Raw genomic sequence first — 23157 nt, forward strand, 5'->3', positions numbered from 1 at the left:
GGTGTAGACGAAGGAGGGGATGATGCAGTACCATGCTTACTCCCCTCACTTGAGGAATCATCTTGGGCATCATTTTCTCTAAATTTTGTGTCACATAAATCACATCTATTTAAATGAGAAGGAACCTTGGCTTCCCCACATACAGAACACAGTCTATCTGGTAGTTCAGACATGTTAAACAGGCATAAACTTGATAACAAAGTACAAAAAACGTTTTAAAATAAAACCGTTACTGTCACTTTAAATTTTAAACTGAACACACTTTATTACTGCATATGCGAAAAAGTATGAAGGAATTGTTCAAAATTCACCAAAATTTCACCACAGTGTCTTAAAGCCTTAAAAGTATTGCACACCAAATTTGGAAGCTTTAACCCTTAAAATAACGGAACCGGAGCCGTTTTTATATTTAACCCCTTTACAGTCCCTGGTATCTGCTTTGCTGAGACCCAACCAAGCCCAAAGGGGAATACGATACCAAATGACGCCTTCAGAAAGTCTTTTCTATGTATCAGAGCTCCTCACACATGCATCTGCATGTCATGCTTCCCAAAAACAAGTGCGCAATAGAGGCGCGAAAATGAGACTCTGCCTATGATTAGGGAAAGCCCCTAGAGAATAAGGTGTCCAATACAGTGCCTGCCGGTTATTTTACATAGTTCCCAAGATTAAAATAATTCCTCAAGGCTATGGAGTATAAAATATGCTTATATATAAATCGTTTTAGCCCAGAAAATGTCTACAGTCTTAAAAGCCCTTGTGAAGCCCTTTTTTTCTCTTCATGTAATAAAAATGGCTTACCGGATCCCATAGGGAAAATGACAGCTTCCAGCATTACATTGTCTTGTTAGAAATGTGTCATACCTCAAGCAGCAAAAGTCTGCTCCCTGTTTCCCCCAACTGAAGTTAATTCCTCTCAACAGTCCTGTGTGGAAACAGCCATCGATTTTAGTAATGGTTGCTAAAATCATTTTCCTCTTACAAACAGAAATCTTCATCTCTTTTCTGTATCAGAGTAAATAGTACATACCAGCACTATTTTAAAATAACAAACTCTTGATTGAATAATAAAAACTACAGTTAAACACTAAAAAACTCTAAGCCATCTCCGTGGAGATGTTGCCTGTACAACGGCAAAGAGAATGACTGGGGTAGGCGGAGCCTAGGAGGGATCATGTGACCAGCTTTGCTGGGCTCTTTGCCATTTCCTGTTGGGGAGGAGAATATCCCCACAAGTAAGGATGACGCCGTGGACCGGACACACCTATGTTGGAGAAAGGTAACTTTACCTTCACTTTAACAGCTTTGCTGGGCTGCTCTTTGCCTTCTCCTGCTGGCCAAGAGTTGAATATCCCACTAGTAATTGGAATGATGTTGTGGACTCTCCATGCCATAGGAAAGAAAACACACATACTTACTACCCTGTAACCCGTCTCCCTCAGACAACACACGTGCACACTTGCCTGTAACCCATCTGCCTCAGAAAAACACATACTTACTACCCTGTAACCCATCTCCCTCAGACACAACACACATGCACACTCACCTAGGCTGATACTGTCACTAGTTTCCTCATTAGTTGCTTCCAGCTGACGCGTCACACACAGATCTTCTGTTACCTCAGCTTTCACTAAATCAGCGTTATCGTCATCTGTACAAAGAAAGCAGATTTAGTTTTTATATCACGTGATCTAGTTTTTATAGCTTTACCATAATACAGTTTCTGTATTTCCCACACAGATAATAGCACCAAACACACACACACTTTGGTGGTTTCTCTATATTCTTTTACTGTGATCCTTTATATTCCAGTATAAAAATATAACATGAACTAAATAAGGGTTAAACTCATTTTGTTGTTATCCGCGCTTATAAAGCGGACAGTAAACTACAAGGGAGAGCAGTAAGTAACTGTGTGCACAGCCCCGGCAGACTCTCACGTATTACTACTCACCGGCAGGGAGGGACCAATGTATTTCAGTCTGATGACTATTCATGTCATCTGTCTCATCCTCTTTCTTTACATTTAATAGCCCAGTGCCCGGGTTTTCCGCTCGACGCCCTGAAATTACAGCAGGAAGTTACCTGATAGTACATGGTACTAGGTGTAACAAACATACAACAGAAGTCTGTAGTTTAAGATGACGCCTTTTTCTCATCCTCTTTTAAAAAAAAAAAAAAAAGAAAGAAAGAAAAGAAAAAAAATATAAACACAGGAAGGGGCATGATGTGTGCACAAGAAAGGACAGATAGACAAGCAGGATATAAATGAGAGGAATTAACAGCAAGGTGCCATTACGATACAACTGCACCAGAGATAAATAAAAGATTATTAACCCTTTGCACCAATTGAATGTAGGTACTACATCACACAGTACTTTGCCCAGGCAATTGTGTTGACCTAGTATCTACTTCCAACAACAGTGCATGCTGTGGTACCCACTGTCACCTTAGACAATGGAGACTGCAGCTGGGGGCAGAAGGCATCTGCCTTCATATAGTAAGGGAGCACTGATCATGCTCTCTTAATATAAGAAGCCAGATCGCCAATTGTTACAGAGCATGAGACTGTTACTCACTGTAACAATCCTCTGTTGGTGACAGTGGGAGCAGTGGGTGGGAAGGAGGGAGACAGTGTTCCTATAGAACTACATTTTGGATAATTACATGGCAAAAATGTAATAAGCCCATCTAGACAGGTTTCAAAAAAAATATATTTTTTTTATTTTATTACCTCTTGATTCTTGATGATATCTAGATTCATTGAGCGTAAGGATGCTTGTATTAGGACTATAATCTAGGCCTCTCAGAATAGAGTGGTCAATAAATTGGCTTGGTGATGCCATTTGATTTATAGGGTCAATTTCCTCTGCTACATTCATATCGTAGCGGCCAGACAGATCTATGGAATAGGAAGGATAAACGGGAGGCATATTTGATAGAAGAGGTTCAAGATTTTCTTCAAAAACATCTGCAGTACAAGTGCTCGCCATCCTTGTACAAGAAGCAACTGATGTACTCTGCACATTACCCATTGTCCAACTGTAAGCATCTTTCATTTTGATTAATCCCTTTGATGGTGCAGACGTAGGTTTCTTACCAAGCAATACATTTGTTTGGGTATTAGATGTTAATGTTTCATGCAATTGATCAAACCGTGCTTCTTTATGTTCCATTTTGGATTCTGTATTAGTTGAAGCATTCATGTACATTTTGTTAATCTGATGTCCACAAGAATGGCAATTAACAACATGCGATTTATCCACAGAAGTTAGGGCAGCAGTATTGGCAGCAGTATTTTCAACATAATCAATGACATTTTCAACAATGTTACCTTCATTCAATGAAAGTACAATTTTCTTTGCATTATGTGTAGAGCTTTGCATAGATGAAGTCAGTTGTCTCAAACCTTGAATTTTTCTGGCTAAATTTATTCCAAAGACAGTTGGAATTGCATTTCTGTGGAGAGACATTTTCAGTCCTTTTGAATAATAATTGCCAGGTGTGAAATGAAGTGAACAAATTCGATATTGTCCCTTCTTGTTAGTTTCGATCACTCTGCTAACCATATCATCAATACGATCATCAAATTGGCCTGTCGCAAGCAACCATTGACGAATATTTTCTGCATTTCTTGGAAACACATGTAGTGATGTTGATGTATTTATTTTGGTTTTCCTGCTTGAGTTGGGGCAATCTTTCACAATGCACAATGACATTTTATGTTCTGTAATACAAGATATTCAAATAAATCAATCTGAATAAAGAGACAGTTATACCATAGAAAAAATATGATACAAATATAAAGAAATAGCAAACGGAAAGATTGATAAGAATAAAAAAAAAAAAAAAGTTTTAGAAATAACCAAAAAGAAGCAAAGGCTGAAAAAAAAAAAAAAAAAACCTTAAAAAAAAGGGACAGTCTACTTGAAAAATGTTTAAGAAGATAGATATTCATTCCCCAGTTTTGCATAATCAACACAAAGTGACTTAAAAGGGACAGTCAACACCAGAATTTTTGTTTAAAAAGAAAGATAATCCCTTTATTACTCATTCTCCAGTTTTGCATAACCAACACTGTGATAGAAATACACTTTTTACCTCTGTGATTACCTTGTATCTAAGTCTCTGCAAACTGCCCCCTTATTTCAGTTCTTTTGACAGACATCCATTTTAGCCAATCAGTGCTCACTCCTGGGTAACTTCACGTGCAATGTTATCTATATGAAACTCATGAACTAATGCCCTCTAGTGGTCAAAATGCTTTCAGATTAGAGGCAGTCTTCAAGGTCTAATAAATTAGCATATGAACCTCCTAGTTTTAGCTTTTAACTAAGAATACCAAGAGAACAAAGCAAAATTGGTGATAAAAGTAAATTGGAAAGTTGTTTAAAATTACATTCTCTATTTAAATCATGAAAGTTTTTTTTGGACTTGACTGTCCCTTTAAATGCGTGCGTACTTATTCCTGAATTTAGTCAAACTTGAAAATGTAACAACACACATGCACAATCGTGCACAAACAGAACCACCCCCCCACCCCCATGTTATCTGCCTTTAGCAATGTGGAGCAGACATTCACTATAGTGAACCACACTCTCTCTCTCTCACACAAACAATCAACACACACACACACACACCTTTCACTGACACAAACACTCTTTCCCACACAGAAACGCTCACAAATACTAACACACCCCAAAACACAAAAACAAACAAATACCCACAGAACTAGACACACACCCAAAAACTTTAAAGGGACTGTCTACTCCAACATTTTTATTGTTAAAAAGATAGATAATCCCTTTATTACCCATTCCCCAGGATTGCACAACCAACATGGTTATATTAATATATTTTTACCTTTGATTACATTGTATCCAAGCCTCTTCTGACAGCCCCTTTATCACATGACTATTTATTTATTTTCTATTGACTTGCATTTTAGCCAGTTAGTGATGTGTCCTGCACAATGCCACAGGAGAGCAGGTTATCTATATGGCCCACATGAATTAGCAGTCCCTTGTTGTGAAAAGCTAATAAAAAAAGCATGTGAAAAGAGGCTGTATGAAGTGGCTTAGAAACAGGCAGAAATTTAGAGGTTTAAAGGTTATAAAGTATATTAATATAACAAAGTTGGTTGTGCAAAGGTGGGGAATGAGTAAAAAGATAGATAACGCCTTTACTAAACAATAACAATTTTGGTGTAGACTGTACCTTTAAAATCAGTCCCTTCGGGGGCGGAGCCTGACTGAGCTTGGAGATGGCTGCTTGATCTCTAAGCTCTGTGCTGCCATCGAATAAAAGTCAGTATTGTAGTGAGTTACAATAAGGAAAAAACTGCAATATACCACCTAAAGCTGAATCCTAACTGACACTCAAGAACTATGTGAAAATTACACGCTAGAAGAGAACTGTGCAACCTTTTTCAGGCTATCCAGGATATTGGCGCCAAACGGACATACAAGGGAAGAGGCGCACATACTAGCAAACTACCTTGATTGTTAACGGAGGTAAATTACCCCAAGCGATCCTCACCGATGACCCACAACCAGGAGCGCTGACATCCATGGCGCACTGTGTACGGGGTGTCAGTTGAGCGCCGAAAGATCCCCATCCTTACTCCTCCTGGGCTCCAACGGAACTTTCAGGTAGGCCGCGAAAGCGGAACGACACATAGAAACAGCGCGGGTGGGGGCCGCAATACACAGCAGTAAGTAGAGCTGCAGAGAAGACATGGAAGCCTTATAACACGGCGGCAAGACATACTTTCAGAGCCCAAGTAAGTACTACTGTGTTCCCGCAGTACACCGCCGCCATAACACTAAGACCATTACGGTCAATACTGGACAGTATGAAGGGCATTAAATGATAGATGCGATAGATTGGGGATATACTCAATAATGAGACAAACATAGAAAACAAGATACAGGAAGGAAATGCTGGGAAGTTTAAACAGATAAAGTATGTAAAGACCTGGAGAGATTACCACAACAAAATATAGAAGCAGCGGGGCACAGGATATTAGATTGCACCTGTTAATGAGGATCTAAGCTACCAAGTTTTAAATACATAAAATAGCTGTATCTTCCTAACTGCAGTCCCACACATAGAGTAGGGGAGACACAGAAATGATTTGTGTGAAGAAAATCAGCAGGGACTGGTTCTACAGTTTACTCTCAAGACACATTACTGATACTGTACTTAGGTGAACTCCCCTGCCCCCCCAACTTTAATAGCTGATTTCTGCAATCCTCTGATAACAACAACTAAGCTAAGCAAACACATCACAGATCTGGCTTTAGGGAGTCTGACGCCAGAACAGCACTACTCCTGGACCTTTTACTCAAGCTATTATGTCAGCTAGAAAACCACCCAGAGGAGAAAAACCACCCAAACCTGCAGCAGTAAGCTCCTTTTTTAAGCCATCCAAACATCCTAAGACCCCAGATTCACTAACAATGGAGGACACAGGAGACTCAGAAACTGCTCCCCCCACCACAGAGAGGGATGGGAACCCAGTAACAAAAGATGATCTAAAAAACCTAATCTCCAAACAGGACTTCACTTGCAATTTTGAAAAACTGTGGGATAAAATTGACTCTATGCATAACGCAGTCACCTCTAGCTTGACAGATATACGCTCGGATTTGGCTGATCTGGGAGGCAGAATTGATGCTCTAGAGGAACATAATGACACGATTACAAATGATCTAGCGGCATCCACACACACAATCCAAATACAACAACAATCTATTGCAGATCTGCAAGACAAGGTCGACGACTTAGAAAACGGATCCCGCAGAAATAATATTAGGCTGAAGGGAATCCCAGAAGCCATTACTAATTCGGATCTACATAAATACCTGCAGCAACTCCTCCATAATATCACAGGAGATTCGGAAGAATCAGAATATGATATAGAACGGGCACATAGGGCTTTGAGAGCTAAGCCTAAAGGAGAAGCCCCCCCAGAGATGTCATCATCAAAATGACGTTTTTTCAAGACAAGGAAAAAATACTTCAAGCCTCCAGAAACAAACCTACATTTAAATTTCAAGGAACTGTAATACAGTTTTTCCAGGACCTTAGTCTTAGAACACTCCAAAAAAGAAGCTCTTTACGTCCACTCACTTCCCTTCTGAGAAAGCATCAAATCAAATATAAATGGGGTTTTCCCTTCGCCTTATATATTTTAAAAGATAACAAAACCTTTACTGTACGTGAGCCAGAAGAAATCACCACGACATGTAAACTCCTAGGTCTGGAGGCCCCTCTTATTCCAACGGATGATCAACCAACACCACAAGAGGGCCCATCCAGGCACAACAAATGGACAAAAGTGAACCGCAAAGGAACAAAGAAATAACACCCCAAAGACTCTTTACCATGTTAGGAAGTGGTTCATTACCTTCGGCACAGTCCCCTAGCATTAAGGAGCTTTGATACAAGGACTACCCCAGTTCAATGGAGAGATTATTCTCTCAAAAAGATTAGTTCTGACTAAATACATGATTCCTTGGGTCCCAAATCAGGGACTCCATAGGAGACGTTCGGGGGAAAATATCCCCTGACAAGGACTCAATAGATTTAATGTTGAAATGTTTTTGTTAAACCAAGTTTGAAAGTTTTATACAATACTGACTTATCAAAATAAGATGTTTTAATGTATAGGCAGCATTATTACCCCCCATATAGGAATGTTAGACTATGTGCTGTCAGAAGCCCCACAAATCGGGCATACATTTTGGTTATATTTATATTACTGTTTACTTTATTGTTTATGTTATGTTATGTACTATTCTTCTGCTTTAACTGTCCTTTTTCTACCCTTCAAGGGCTCTGGGGCTTCTCTTCTCCCTCCTCTGCAGAAAGGCAGCCACACCCTCCTTCCTAGCAATGAAATCCCTACAACGCCGGAGAGTTCACAGATGACTATAGCTGGTTGGGTAATGTTATGCTTCCCCATCACCACACTTCCATGACCCCCCAAATCCGCCTTATATCCCAAAATGTTAGAGGGCTAAATTCTAATATCAAAAGACGTACTGCTATGTCCCAATACCAACACCTAGGAGCAAATATTATATTTCTCCAGGAGACTCACTTTACACAGGCCATTATCCCAAAATATTGGGCCAAACATTTCACACAACATTACCACGCTACCACAGATTCTAAGAAAAGAGGGGTTTCGATCCTAATACATTCAAGCTTATTGTTTGACCACGAATCTACTATAGCAGATAAAGAAGGCAGATATATACTGGTTAAGGGACGCCTTCAAAACTCAGAAGTAATCCTATGTAATGTATACGCACCAAATGAGAACCAACACTCCTTTTTTCAAAACATTTTTACGACTTACTTACAGACTGGTCCCAACACAAAATAATACTAGCCGGGGACTTTAATACAACAATGAACAAACATAATGATAGAGGCACGAAACTATCACCTAAACAACTTAGACATAATAGAATAGTTAATGCCATACAACAATAATTAACCCCGCACTGACTGATAGACTCCTGGTTCACACTATACGGACAAACAGAAGACACGACCTTCTATTCCTCAGCGCATAAACAGTACACAAGAATAGACTACATCTACATCTACACGAGTCAAATATTACAACCTCTATACGGAAAAGCTTTGATTCACCCCTGTGTATGGTCAGATCACTCTGTACTTACTTTACAACTTGAAGGCTTTGTTGACACCCTCAGAACCCGAACATGGACTTACAACCCAATATATACAAAAGATCCTTTGATAAAGGAGAGAGACTATGCACTTTACTGTCAGAGTTTTGGGACATAAATAAAGGCTCCACATCAAACCCTAATTCCCCATGGGTAACACATAAAGCATACCTTAGAGGACTGCTCATCAGGGAAAAAGCATTACGTAACAAACATCATAAGACCCTAATCTCTCAACTACACGACGAGATACAAGACCTGGAGACTAGACATAGACTGACTCAAAAATTAGACATACTATCCATATTAGAATCCAAACGAACACACTTAGCTAAGCTTTTAAATGATCACTCACTGAGAGCGAATCAGAGACTCAATACACAATATTACATCTACGCGAACAAACCGGACAAGTTTCTGGCCCACAAACTTAGAGACAGATGTAGGGCATCGACCGTCTTATCCATAATGCTCCCCTGTGGCACCTCAGTATCTCACCCACAACAAATAGTGAATGCCTTCGCAGATTTTTATGGGAGACTATATGACGGAACCAAAGTAGTACACTCACCACAAGTAACCGCTCACAATAAGAAATTCTTAGAGGAGACAGATCTAAATTCCCTCTCCCAGGAAGACTTAGATAGCTTAAATTCCCCGATATCAAATACAGAAGTGCTCTGTGTTATTAGAGATCTTAAGTCTGGGAAAGCGGCAGGCCCAGACAGATTTGCCAGCGAATACTATAAAGAGTTTAGAGGGATCTTAGTGCCCCATCTCACAGACTTCTGTAATTATGTTATGGAAGGACATGATATCCCAGAGGATATGTTACAAGCGAAGATTGTGGTGATTCCAAAGCCAGGGAAGAACCACAAGCTTTGCTCTAGTTATCGTCCGATCTCACTCATTAATCAGGGTCTGAAGATCCTTACAAAAATCCTAGCCAATCGCCTAAAACCTATCTTACCAAAACTGATTCACTTAGACCAGGTGGGTTTCGTTAAGGACAGGGAGGCTCCGGACAATGTCCGTAGATTAATAAACCTCATTGAATACGTGGGAAAAACCAAGATGCCTTCTCTGCTCCTATCGTTTGATGCAGAGAAGGCATTTGATAGAATAGATTGGGACTTTATGAATGCAGTTCTGCGTCGAATGGGATTCCAGGGAGCTTTTACTATAGCATTAAGCAAGATTTATTCAGCTCCAACAGCACAGGTCTCCATATCAGGTTACAAATCTAAATCTTTCCCTATACTAAATGGAACAAGACAGGGCTGCCCTCTGTCACCCCTCATCTTCGCTCTGTGCATAGAACCATTAGCAGCCAAAATTAGACAAGCAACCGATATATCGGGAATAGTAATTAAGGATCAAGAATACAAACTACGACATTTTACTTACGCTGACTAAACCTCTAATCTCCCTACCCAACTTATACAAAACACTAGAGAATTTCTCCCAAATCTCAGGATATAAAATTAATCTGGACAAATGTGAAGCAATGTCATTAGGACTCCCACACCATACTAAAAAACTTATAGAAGTCAATTTTGAATTGAAATGGCCCACACACTCCCTTAAATATTTAGGGGTCAACCTAACCCCCCACATCGATCAATTATATAAATACAATTATGAAGTCATTTATAGAAACATTAGAAAAGATATAAATAAGTGGAGAACACATACATTCTCATGGATGGGCAGGCTTGCCGCAGTAAAGATGACGGTTCTTCCTCGCTTACTATATTTATTTAGGACGCTTCCTATAGCGGTACCAATGTCAGACTTGAAAAAGATGCAGGCAGAGCTGTTAACCTTTATTAGGGGGAAGAAAATGGCTCGGATCCCATCGGCACTCATGGCGAAACACAGGAGTCTGGGGGGTATAGGAGCACCCAACCTGATTGAGTATTACAGAGCAGCAAGGTTAGCACAAACATTACTCCTTGGGGGAGGGGGGGGTTTGGTCTTCTGGCCCAAACTAGAAGCAGAGATAAGGGAATCCACTCATGCCGATGATATATTATGGGGCAAACAATCGAAGGACATAACACCAGTTAGCTTCCACTCACATGTTTCTGGCCACACTTCTCACATATGGTCCTCCCTAAGTAAACAACTCAAATTCTCTCTCACACAAACGACCATGCGCCCAATTAGATACCTCCTTTCCTCCGACATCCAATTAGTGGTAAATAAATGGGCAAACAAAGGACTATACAGGGTGGCGGACTGGATGACGGGGGGAAAACCCAAGACATTCACACAAATTCAAACTCAAATAGCTCCTATGAAGCTTCTTTGGTTTCAATACCTCCAGGTCAATTCAGCTATACAGCACTATATTAAGTCAGTTCAAACCCAACCCCTCTCACTTATAGAATCTATACTGACTTCAGCTTCCAGACCCAAAAAAGTGATATCTAGAATGTATATAGAGATTCAATCCCAAAACAACTCTCTTAAACCTTCAACAATCTCACAGTGGGAAAAAGACTTAGGTACACATAAACTAAAAAAAGAATGGGATGATATACTACACTCAGCATGCTCTGGCCTTCTAAGCGCAGATCTAAGAGAAAACACTATCAAAACCATCTTTAGATGGTACTTAACTCCGATTAAAACCTCTCACATGACTCCTGCAAACAACAGACTATGCTACAGAGGCTGTGGGGAGGTGGGTTCATATCTTCACATGTGGTGGGACTGCGCCATTATCCAACCTGTTTGGATTCAACTATCCTCCCTCCTTAGTATGATCTTAGAAGATCAAATACAACTTAAACCGATACAAGCCTTATTACACGAACCGCTGCCACAATACAACAAACATATAAACACTTTTATCAAGATTACTTGTACGGTTACTAGATTGAGTATTGCAAAATACTGGAAAATAAAGGCTCCTACATGGGAAGAGGTGAGGAACAGATTAGACTTGACATATCGTATGTATGAATCTGCCTCTAATATTCTAGATACGCAGGCCCAGTTTGAGAAGGTCTGGTTCTACTGGACATTAAATAGGAATATGGTTAAATAAGCCCCACGGAGAATCAATGGGGAGGCAGGAGTTGTGATCCAGGATGCGGGGGGGGGGGGAACCCGGATGCCCTATTCTTTTCCCTACTCTATACCTTTATCTTGCTAGTCTTTTCTACTTTCACCTACTTTATCTAAACTCTCTTACCTACCCCATCTCAAGGGGGAACCATGTGTCACTCTAAGGAGCTAGAGAGTTAGAAACACAGCCTCATCTCTTTTCTAGGTTCAATCCTTAATTTCTCTTTTTTTTTTTTTCATACTATCTTCTGCTCTCTCTTTGCCTTCATATATCTTTGCATATCATTTTATTGACTGAGGACCCCCGAGTAAAAGCCTTTATTAAAGGACTGAGCAACACATTTTGACCTCCTAAATTTGGGGGTAGCAGGAGATCTGGGACATATTTCTTTTTAGTTCTCCAAATTAGAGACCATCAGTTTAGCCTAGTTATGAGATACCCCAGGAAATAATGAATAATCTGTTATCAAGGCCCCGCCTTATGCTTCTCTAGGTACACGCAGAGGCCTCAGGATCGTGATCTCCATGTCTGATTTTATTCACATAGATGTGCATTACTAAATATAAAGGTTTAACCAAAAGTAGAGAGAGAGAAAGATGATTTTCTTTTCTTTTCTCTTGTTATTGTTGTACAATTAATGATGAAAATGCTAATAAAAAGATTTAAACATAAAATCAGTCCCTTCTCCAACGATAAGGATATAGGACAGGTAAGAGGTCAAATCAGACAGAACAGTTTCAGTGGTAAGTGCAAGGCAAGGGTCAGCAACAGAATAGGATAAATGAATGTACTCCATGATGCAGGTAAAATGCTTTAAAGGGACATAATACCCAAATGTTTAAACACTTGAAAGTGATGCAGTATAGCAGTAAAAAGCTGACTAGAAAATATCACCTGAACATCTCTATGTAAAAAAGAAAGATATTTTACCTCAAAAGTTTAGTAGCCACACCCCATTGTAAAAACAGAATTTATGTTTACCTGATAAATTACTTTCTCCAACGGTGTGTCCGGTCCACGGCGTCATCCTTACTTGTGGGATATTCTCTTCCCCAACAGGAAATGGCAAAGAGCCCAGCAAAGCTGGTCACATGATCCCTCCTAGGCTCCGCCTACCCCAGTCATTCGACCGACGTTAAGGAGGAATATTTGCATAGGAGAAACCATATGATACCGTGGTGACTGTAGTTAAAGAAAATAAAATATCAGACCTGATTAAAAAACCAGGGCGGGCCGTGGACCGGACACACCGTTGGAGAAAGTAATTTATCAGGTAAACATAAATTCTGTTTTCTCCAACATAGGTGTGTCCGGTCCACGGCGTCATCCTTACTTGTGGGAACCAATACCAAAGCTTTAGGACACGGATGAAGGGAGGGAGCAAATCAGGTCACCTAAATGGAAGGCACCACGGCTTGCAAAACCTTTCTCCCAAAAATAGCCTCAGAAGAAGCAAAAGTATCAAACTTGTAAAATTTGGTAAAAGTGTGCAGTGAAGACCAAGTCGCTGCCCTACATATCTGATCAACAGAAGCCTCGTTCTTGAAGGCCCATGTGGAAGCCACAGCCCTAGTGGAATGAGCTGTGATTCTTTCAGGAGGCTGCCGTCCGGCAGTCTCGTAAGCCAATCTGATGATGCTTTTAATCCAAAAAGAGAGAGAGAGGTAGAAGTTGCTTTTTGACCTCTCCTTTTACCAGAATAAACAACAAACAAGGAAGATGTTTGTCTAAAATCCTTTGTAGCATCTAAATAGAATTTTAGAGCGCGAACAACATCCAAATTGTGCAACAAACGTTCCTTCTTCGAAACTGGTTTCGGACACAAAGAAGGCACGACTATCTCCTGGTTAATGTTTTTGTTAGAAACAACTTTTGGAAGAAAACCAGGTTTAGTACGTAAAACCACCTTATCTGCATGGAACACCAGATAAGGAGGAGAACACTGCAGAGCAGATAATTCTGAAACTCTTCTAGCAGAAGAAATTGCAACCAAAAACAAAAAACTTTCCAAGATAATAACTTAATATCAACGGAATGTAAGGGTTCAAACGGAACCCCCTGAAGAACTGAAAGAACTAAGTTGAGACTCCAAGGAGGAGTCAAAGGTTTGTAAACAGGCTTGATTCTAACCAGAGCCTGAACAAAGGCTTGAACATCTGGCACAGCTGCCAGTTTTTTGTGAAGTAACACAGACAAGGCAGAAATCTGTCCCTTCAAGGAACTTGCAGATAATCCTTTCTCCAATCCTTCTTGAAGAAAGGATAGAATCTTAGGAATCTTTACCTTGTCCCAAGGGAATCCTTTAGATTCACACCAACAGATATATTTTTTCCATATTTTGTGGTAAATTTTTCTAGTTACAGGCTTTCTGGCCTGAACAAGAGTATAAATAACAGAATCTGAGAACCCTCGTTTTGATAAGATCAAGCGTTCAATCTCCAAGCAGTCAGCTGGAGTGAGACCAGATTCGGATGTTCGAACGGACCTTGAACAAGAAGGTCTCGTCTCAAAGGTAGCTTCCATGGTGGAGCCGATGACATATTCACCAGATCTGCATACCAAGTCCTGCGTGGCCACGCAGGAGCTATCAAGATCACCGACGACCTCTCCTGATTGATCCTGGCTACCAGCCTGGGGATGAGAGGAAACGGCGGGAATACATAAGCTAGTTTGAAGGTCCAAGGTGCTACTAGTGCATCTACTAGAGTCGCCTTGGGATCCCTGGATCTGGACCCGTAGCAAGGAACCTTGAAGTTCTGCCGAGAGGCCATCAGATCCATGTCTGGAATGCCCCACAGTTGAGTAATTTGGGCAAAGATTTCCGGATGGAGTTCCCACTCCCCCGGATGTAATGTCTGACGACTCAGAAAATCCGCTTCCCAATTTTCCACTCCTGGGATGTGGATTGCAGACAGGTGGCAGGAGTGAGTCTCCGCCCATTGAATGATTTTGGTCACTTCTTCCATCGCCAGGGAACTCCTTGTTCCCCCCTGATGGTTGATGTACGCAACAGTCGTCATGTTGTCTGATTGAAACCGTATGAACTTGGCCTTTGCTAGCTGAGGCCAAGCCTTGAGAGCATTGAATATCGCTCTCAGTTCCAGAATATTTATCGGTAAAAGAGATTCTTCCCGAGACCAAAGACCCTGAGCTTTCAGGGATCCCCAGACCGCGCCCCAGCCCATCAGACTGGCGTCGGTCGTGACAATGACCCACTCTGGTCTGCGGAAGGTCATCCCTTGTGACAGGTTGTCCAGGGACAGCCACCAACGGAGTGAGTCTCTGGTCCTCTGATTTACTTGTATCTTCGGAGACAAGTCTGTATAGTCCCCATTCCACTGACTGAGCATGCACAGTTGTAATGGTCTTAGATGAATGCGCGCAAAAGGAACTATGTCCATTGCCGCTACCATCAAACCTATTACTTCCATGCACTGCGCTATGGAAGGAAGAGGAACGGAATGAAGTGTTTGACAAGAGTTTAGAAGTTTTGTTTTTCTGGCCTCTGTCAGAAAAATCCTCATTTCTAAGGAGTCTATTATTGTTCCCAAGAAGGGAACCCTTGTCGACGGAGATAGAGAACTCTTTTCCACGTTCACTTTCCATCCGTGAGATCTGAGAAAGGCCAGGACTATGTCCGTGTGAGCCTTTGCTTGAGGAAGGGACGACGTTTGAATCAGAATGTCGTCCAAGTAAGGTACTACTGCAATGCCCCTTGGTCTTAGCACCGCTAGAAAGGACCCTAGTACCTTTGTGAAAATCCTTGGAGCAGTGGCTAATCCGAAAGGAAGCGCCACGAACTGGTAATGCTTGTCCAGGAATGCGAACCTTAGGAACCGATGATGTTCCTTGTGGATAGGAATATGTAGATACGCATCCTTTAAATCCACCGTGGTCATGAATTGACCTTCCTGGATGGAAGGAAGAATTGTTCGAATGGTTTCCATTTTGAACGATGGAACCTTGAGAAACTTGTTTAAGATCTTGAGATCTAAGATTGGTCTGAACGTTCCCTCTTTTTTGGGAACTATGAACAGATTGGAGTAGAACCCCATCCCTTGTTCTCTTAATGGAACAGGATGAATCACTCCCATTTTTAACAGGTCTTCTACACAATGTAAGAATGCCTGTCTCTTTATGTGGTCTGAAGACAATTGAGACCTGTGGAACCTCCCCCTTGGGGGAAGCCCCTTGAATTCCAGAAGATAACCTTGGGAGACTATTTCTAGTGCCCAAGGATCCAGAACATCTCTTGCCCAAGCCTGAGCGAAGAGAGAGAGTCTGCCCCCCACCAGATCCGGTCCCGGATCGGGGGCCAACATTTCATGCTGTCTTGGTAGCAGTGGCAGGTTTCTTGGCCTGCTTTCCCTTGTTCCAGCCTTGCATTGGTCTCCAGGCTGGCTTGGCTTGAGAAGTATTACCCTCTTGCTTAGAGGACGTAGCACTTGGGGCTGGTCCGTTTCTACGAAAGGGACGAAAATTAGGTTTATTTTTGGCCTTGAAAGACCTATCCTGAGGAAGGGCGTGGCCCTTACCCCCAGTGATATCAGAGATAATCTCTTTCAAGTCAGGGCCAAACAGCGTTTTCCCCTTGAAAGGAATGTTAAGGAGTTTGTTCTTGGAAGACGCATCCGCTGACCAAGATTTCAACCAAAGCGCTCTACGCGCCACAATAGCAAACCCAGAATTCTTCGCCGCTAACCTAGCCAATTGCAAAGTGGCGTCTAGGGTGAAAGAATTAGCCAATTTGAGAGCACGGATTCTGTCCATAATCTCCTCATAAGGAGGAGAATCACTATCGATCGCCTTTACTAGCTCATCGAACCAGAAACACGCGGCTGTAGTGACAGGGACAATGCATGAAATTGGTTGTAGAAGGTAACCTTGCTGAACAAACATCTTTTTAAGCAAACCTCTAATTTTTTATCCATAGGATCTTTGAAAGCACAACTATCTTCTATGGGTATAGTGGTGCGTTTGTTTAAAGTAGAAACCGCTCCCTCGACCTTGGGGACAGTCTGCCATAAGTCCTTTCTAGGGTCGACCATAGGAAACAATTTTTTAAATATGGGGGGAGGGACGAAAGGTATACCGGGCCTTTCCCATTCTTTATTTACAATGTCCGCCACCCGCTTGGGTATAGGAAAAGCTTCTGGGAGCCCCGGGACCTCTAGGAACTTGTCCATTTTACATAGTTTCTCTGGGATGATCAAATTCTCACAATCATCCAGAGTGGATAATACCTCCTTAAGCAGAGCGCGGAGATGTTCCAACTTAAATTTAAATGTAATCACATCGGGTTCAGCTTGTTGAGAAATTTTCCCTGAATCTGAAATTTCTCCCTCAGACAAAACCTCCCTGGCCCCCTCAGACTGGTGTAGGGGCATTTCAGAACCATTATCATCAGCGTCCTCATGCTCTTCAGTATCTAAAACAGAGCAGTCGCGCTTACGCTGATAAGTGGGCATTTTGGCTAAAATGTTTTTGATAGAATTATCCATTACAGCCGTTAATTGTTGCATAGTAAGGAGTATTGGCGCGCTAGATGTACTAGGGGCCTCCTGAGTGGGCAAGACTCGTGTAGACGAAGGAGGGAATGATGCAGTACCATGCTTACTCCCCTCACTTGAGGAATCATCTTGGGCATCATTTTCAGTGTCACATAAATCACATTTATTTAAATGAGAAGGAACCTTGGCTTCCCCACATTCAGAACACAGTCTATCTGGTAGTTCAGACATGTTAAACAGGCATAAACTTGATAACAAAGTACAAAAAACGTTTTAAAATAAAACCGTTACTGTCACTTTAAATTTTAAACTGAACACACTTTATTACTGCAATTGCGAAAAAGTATGAAGGAATTGTTCAAAATTCACCAAAATTTCACCACAGTGTCTTAAAGCCTTAAAAGTATTGCACACCAAATTTGGAAGCTTTAACCCTTAAAATAACGGAACCGGAGCCGTTTTTAACTTTAACCCCTTTACAGTCCCTGGTATCTGCTTTGCTGAGACCCAACCAAGCCCAAAGGGGAATACGATACCAAATGACGCCTTCAGAAAGTCTTTTCTATGTATCAGAGCTCCTCACACATGCGACTGCATGTCATGCTTCTCAAAAACAAGTGCGCAATATCAGCGCGAAAATGAGGCTCTGCCTATGATTAGGGAAAGCCCCTAGAGAATAAGGTGTCTAAAACAGTGCCTGCCGATATTATTTAACAAAAATACCCAGATTAAATGATTCCTCAAGGCTAAATATGTTAATATATGAATCGATTTAGCCCAGAAAATGTCTACAGTCTTAATAAGCCCTTGTGAAGCCCTTATTTACTGTCTGAATAAAAATGGCTTACCGGATCCCATAGGGAAAATGACAGCTTCCAGCATTACATCGTCTTGTTAGAATGTGTCATACCTCAAGCAGCAAAAGACTGCTCACTGTTCCCCCAACTGAAGTTAATTCCTCTCAACAGTCCTGTGTGGAACAGCCATGGATTTTAGTAACGGTTGCTAAAATCATTTTCCTCATACAAACAGAAATCTTCATCTCTTTTCTGTTTCAGAGTAAATAGTACATACCAGCACTATTTTAAAATAACAAACTCTTGATTGAATAATAAAAAACTACAGTTAAACACTAAAAAACTCTAAGCCATCTCCGTGGAGATGTTGCCTGTACAACGGCAAAGAGAATGACTGGGGTAGGCGGAGCCTAGGAGGGATCATGTGACCAGCTTTGCTGGGCTCTTTGCCATTTCCTGTTGGGGAAGAGAATATCCCACAAGTAAGGATGACGCCGTGGACCGGACACACCTATGTTGGAGAAAAGACTTCTAAGCAGCAAATCAGTATGTCTGTCGGGAAAGCGGAAGGAGCAAGCTTACGTGCACTCTCATCTTATTTCCCTATTCAGCTTAAGGAAGTTTACAATGAAATCTCATGAGAGTTAAGTCAAATCTCATGAGATCACAGTAAAAGAGTTCATGACCTCAGCACTGCTGATGCTGATTGGCTGCTGTTCATTTCTTATTTTTTTTTACCTGCAGCTGGGCAGCAGCCGAGTATAACTTTTTACACAGAACTTACTCTGCTGAGCTGAGGAGATTGTGAGGTAAAATATCTTCCTTTTTTACATAGAGATGCTCAGGTGATATTTTCCTGTCAGCTTTTTACAGTTATACTGCATCAGTTTCAAGTGATTTAGCATATGAGTATTATGTCCCTTTAAGCTGCCTCAGGATAACGATTGTTGTGGCAGCACTGGTCTCCAAAAGATGCCTTGCTGGCACTGACAGTTACAGACACTTAGTTCTGTACATCCCTCCTTTGGGAGCTAACGACAGGCACTGGGAAGCCCATAGCTCATGTACCTGACAGCAATGAAATAGACAGGGGCAGCAGGCTCCTCACACTGATCACCAACACTCACATTCCTCACTGGGCAGCCATATATCCCATCAGACTAGTGACAGGCACAGGGTAGAAAGCCCCTAGGCATCCTGCATCACTCACTGACAAAAAGGGGAACACTGGCAAAATTTAACACAAGGTGATCACAATTTGAAAGCTAATAATTCAAAGGAGCATCCATCAAAGCAGATGTACTTGGAGATACAGGACCACCCTGTAAAACCAATGACCACCTTGCCCCTGTTAAAGGGATAGGAAAGTCAAAATTAAACTTGCATGAGTCATTTTAAGACATTTTTTAATTAACCTCTATTTTCAAATGATGACGAATATTTAATCCCACTGCCCAGTGTTAAAAAGAGTAACAGAGGTGCCACTCCTCAGGGGAATGATATCAGATGGTAAATGATGCCACGTTCAGCTCTTCATGGAATAAGATAGACCGCTGTAATAAAAAAAAATAGAAAAGAAGGTGCTCCAAGGGCATAATAACTTCAGTATTAAAGTCCCCTCACTCAGGTCCCCCTGATATGGGCTACTCACATAGTTGGCATACTTATCACAAAGTGCAGTCAGGGCGGTCTGGGTCCTCAAGAGCTCCCCAGCTAGCACACCTCCAGCCACAAAAGAATCAGAGAAGGTCACTTGTGAGGAACAAATGGATATCCCCCAGCGATCAGAAAATCACCATACAGGATATGTTCCTTAAGACAAATTGGTGATTTGTTGATTGCTGGGGGACTTCCAAACAGGATTACCAATGAATATAAAATATCCCAAGTTGTAACTTGGCAATTTTTTTTTATTATAAAAATGTGTAGTACACACTAAAAACAAAGCTAGACGCAATTCGCAAGTATATCTTGCTTCTTCAAACAGCAAATGATAAAAACACAAAAGTGACCATACTGCCCTAATTAATTCATTAATGAATATAGGCAGCACATGACATAAATTCGTACATATACTGTGTGAATAACAAGTATAAACAAACCATATACTCACATACATTAGTATATACACATTATGTGCACAACCAGTGCAAACAAACCATAAACATATTACACACACATATCTATCTATGATATACATTACTCAATATATTGCATCAATTTTAGTACCCTTAAACCGTGCTTACATTATCCTTACCTAAATGGCCCTCTAATGTGAATGACCGTTATCCGTGACTTAGTTTTCGCACCTACTACAAAGATTTAAAAACAACTCGTGAGGAGCCTGTAAACCGCAGCACCAGATGTATAATAAAGTGATCAAAACATGGCCAATGTTGAACATGTTCTAGAATCCGATATTTAAAAAAAAGTCAGCGAAACAGGACTTTATACTGGATTATATTAAATTTATTTTCACTCATAACCAATTCATTTACCAGGATAACTTATTTTTACAGATCTTTGGAATGGCCATGGGAACACGTTTTGCCCCTAGTTTTGCTAACCTTTTTATGGATTTCTTTGAGCAAAGTTCTCTTTATTCTTTTGTTTTTTATGGCCGTTTCGTAGACAATTAGTTATTTATCTGGGAAGGGACTATATGTCTGGTGCCCATGAATTTGATCAATATCAAAATACTAACATTTGGGGCATCACATTTTCACACCAGATTGAGATGGATAGTGAAATAAGATTTAACTTCTTTAAAAAGGTGGACTCAATAGTTATATAAACAGAAGGAGTAACCACCACCCTAAGTGGCTTGACAATATACCTTTTTAACAATTCTGTTGAATTAGGCAAAACTGTTCTAAAATGGAGGATTTTTTAGAAGAATCCAATATCTTGGAGAAAAGATTCTCAGAGGGTTATGAAAAGCCCTCTATTCTAGCCAGTAAAGAAAGAGCCCAAACAATCGATAGAGGCACATTGTTAGAGAAAAAAAAAATCTAGTATCAAGAGGAATAACACATTTGAAAGCCCCTCTAAATTTATAACCAAATTTAACAGTAACTACAGACAGATTATTAGGATCATGAATAAATATTGGGTCGATCTTATCGAGCGATCCAACATTAAAAAATTTGATCTGAGATAAACCCATCTGCTTGTTCAAGAGAACACCCACTTTAAAAAGAATTCACTGGCTCCCAGTAAGGTGGTTTCTACCAAAATGAAAAAATTGAGTTTTAATATCAATATCAATAATGGGTCAATAGATTTTCCTGGGATAGCAAAGGTAGTCTATAAATGTGGGAAGTCTAAGTGTGGGATGTGTACATTGATAACAAATGTGATAAGTTCAAATCTAATATTACTAGTGAGGCGTTCCCAATTAAATCAAGGATGAGCTGTAACAGTGGTTATGTCATTTATCTAGTAGACTGGATTTGTGGATTACAGTATTGTGGTGGCACAAGTAGAACCATTAGAACTTGTTGGGGTGAACATTTAAGGTATATTAAAAACAAATTCCTTAAAACATAGTGTGTACTCACACAGCATGCATAAACATCATGGTAAAAAGGGCATTTACACTGTTAAATCCATAGTTTATTCCCCATTCAAAACAATACAATTGCTTTACCAGACTCAAAGGGAAACCTTCTGGATCTGGAAGCTGAGAACTCTGGCTCCAGAAGATCTTAATGAGAATTTGGATTTGGCAGCCTTCAATTAATATATGTATTGGTAAATTTTATAGGGGTATACATTTTTTATGCAAAAAAAATTTTATACACGATTATTTAGGACTATATTTTATAACTTAGTATTTAAATAGTTAGAAATTATACATTTTTTATATTGGTGGATGTTGAGAGATTAGATAAAAAAAATTTTTCCACATTTTTGTTTTATGTAGGTATTCCTCTATTTGGAACATCACCCAATATATTAATATTTACACTATATATTCTTAAATATTATAAACACACAAATAAATATATTCTTTCCTATCTTTTCTCACTTAAATATATAAATTACCATACTGTTTTTTTTTGTTTTTTTTACAATGTGAATTATACTTCTGAAACACATTACACATATATACACTTTAATGTTGTTGCTGGTAAGGTGTCATAATTACATTACCACTAGATGTCATAATTTCTTTACTAATTACAATGTGATTTCTTTGAACTGTTTTATGAATTGGTTTTCAAGTCCAGTCATATGACCTCACATTACTTCAATTTATTGTGTGATGTAGATACATGTAAACTGCAGTTTTAATAATTGGGTAATCTTGTGCAACCGCCTGTTCCATTGGCCATGTTTTGATCACTTTATTATACATTCAGTGCTGATGTTTACAGGCTCCTTGCTAGTTTTTAAATCTTTGTAGTAGGCGCGAAAATTACGTCACAAATAACTGTCATTATGATTAGAGGACTGTTTAGGTAGGGAGAATGTAAACAGTTTAACCCCTTAATGACTAGACCATTTTTCAATTTTCTTACCGTTAAGGACCAGGGCTGTTTTTACATTACAGCTAAACACAAACACTGCAGAAATGTTCCTCTTACTAATTTACTGTACCCACACATTATATACAGTTTTTCTTGCCATTAAATGGACGTTCTAAAGATACCATTATTTTCATCATATATAAAAAAAAAATGTAAAATATGATAAAAAAAAATAAATCTTAATTTGACCCCAAAAATCTGTTCCACATCCACAACCACCAAAAAACACCCATGCTAAATAGTTTCTAAATTTTGTCCTGAGTTTAGAAATACCCAATGTTTACCTCCTTAAAGGGATAGTACACTGTAAAATTGTTTTTTATATGAATGTATTTTCAATAATTTGTTATGCCAGCTGCAGAGTATAAAATTTATGAGAAATTGCATATTTCGGTTTATTTGTGTATATGAAGTAGCTAGTTTTGTGCTTTTAAACCACAGCCTATTACAATGGGTTGAGCTTCAGGTAATATCAGATCTCATTATGTTATCACTTTATGTACACACACTTGCTTCCTTATCTTATATTTGTCT

General features: G+C 40.0%; 1 protein-coding gene across 1 annotated transcript in view; it reads right to left on the reverse strand.

The window, feature by feature from the left end:
* Nucleotides 1–23157, reverse strand: part of LOC128657352 (gastrula zinc finger protein XlCGF48.2) — a 292924-nt gene that overhangs the window by 174516 nt on the left and 95251 nt on the right. Inside the window, exons 2-4 of the mRNA XM_053711666.1 lie at nt 2735–3727; nt 1955–2062; nt 1547–1651 (exon numbers count right to left, since the gene is read on the reverse strand). Coding sequence (XP_053567641.1) covers nt 1547–1651; nt 1955–2062; nt 2735–3719 — 1198 coding nt within the window. The 5' untranslated portion in view covers nt 3720–3727. The remainder of the gene's footprint in view (nt 1–1546; nt 1652–1954; nt 2063–2734; nt 3728–23157) is intronic.

The sequence above is a fragment of the Bombina bombina genome, chromosome 4 (genome assembly GCF_027579735.1).
Source record: "Bombina bombina isolate aBomBom1 chromosome 4, aBomBom1.pri, whole genome shotgun sequence".
Taxonomy (NCBI): domain Eukaryota; kingdom Metazoa; phylum Chordata; class Amphibia; order Anura; family Bombinatoridae; genus Bombina; species Bombina bombina.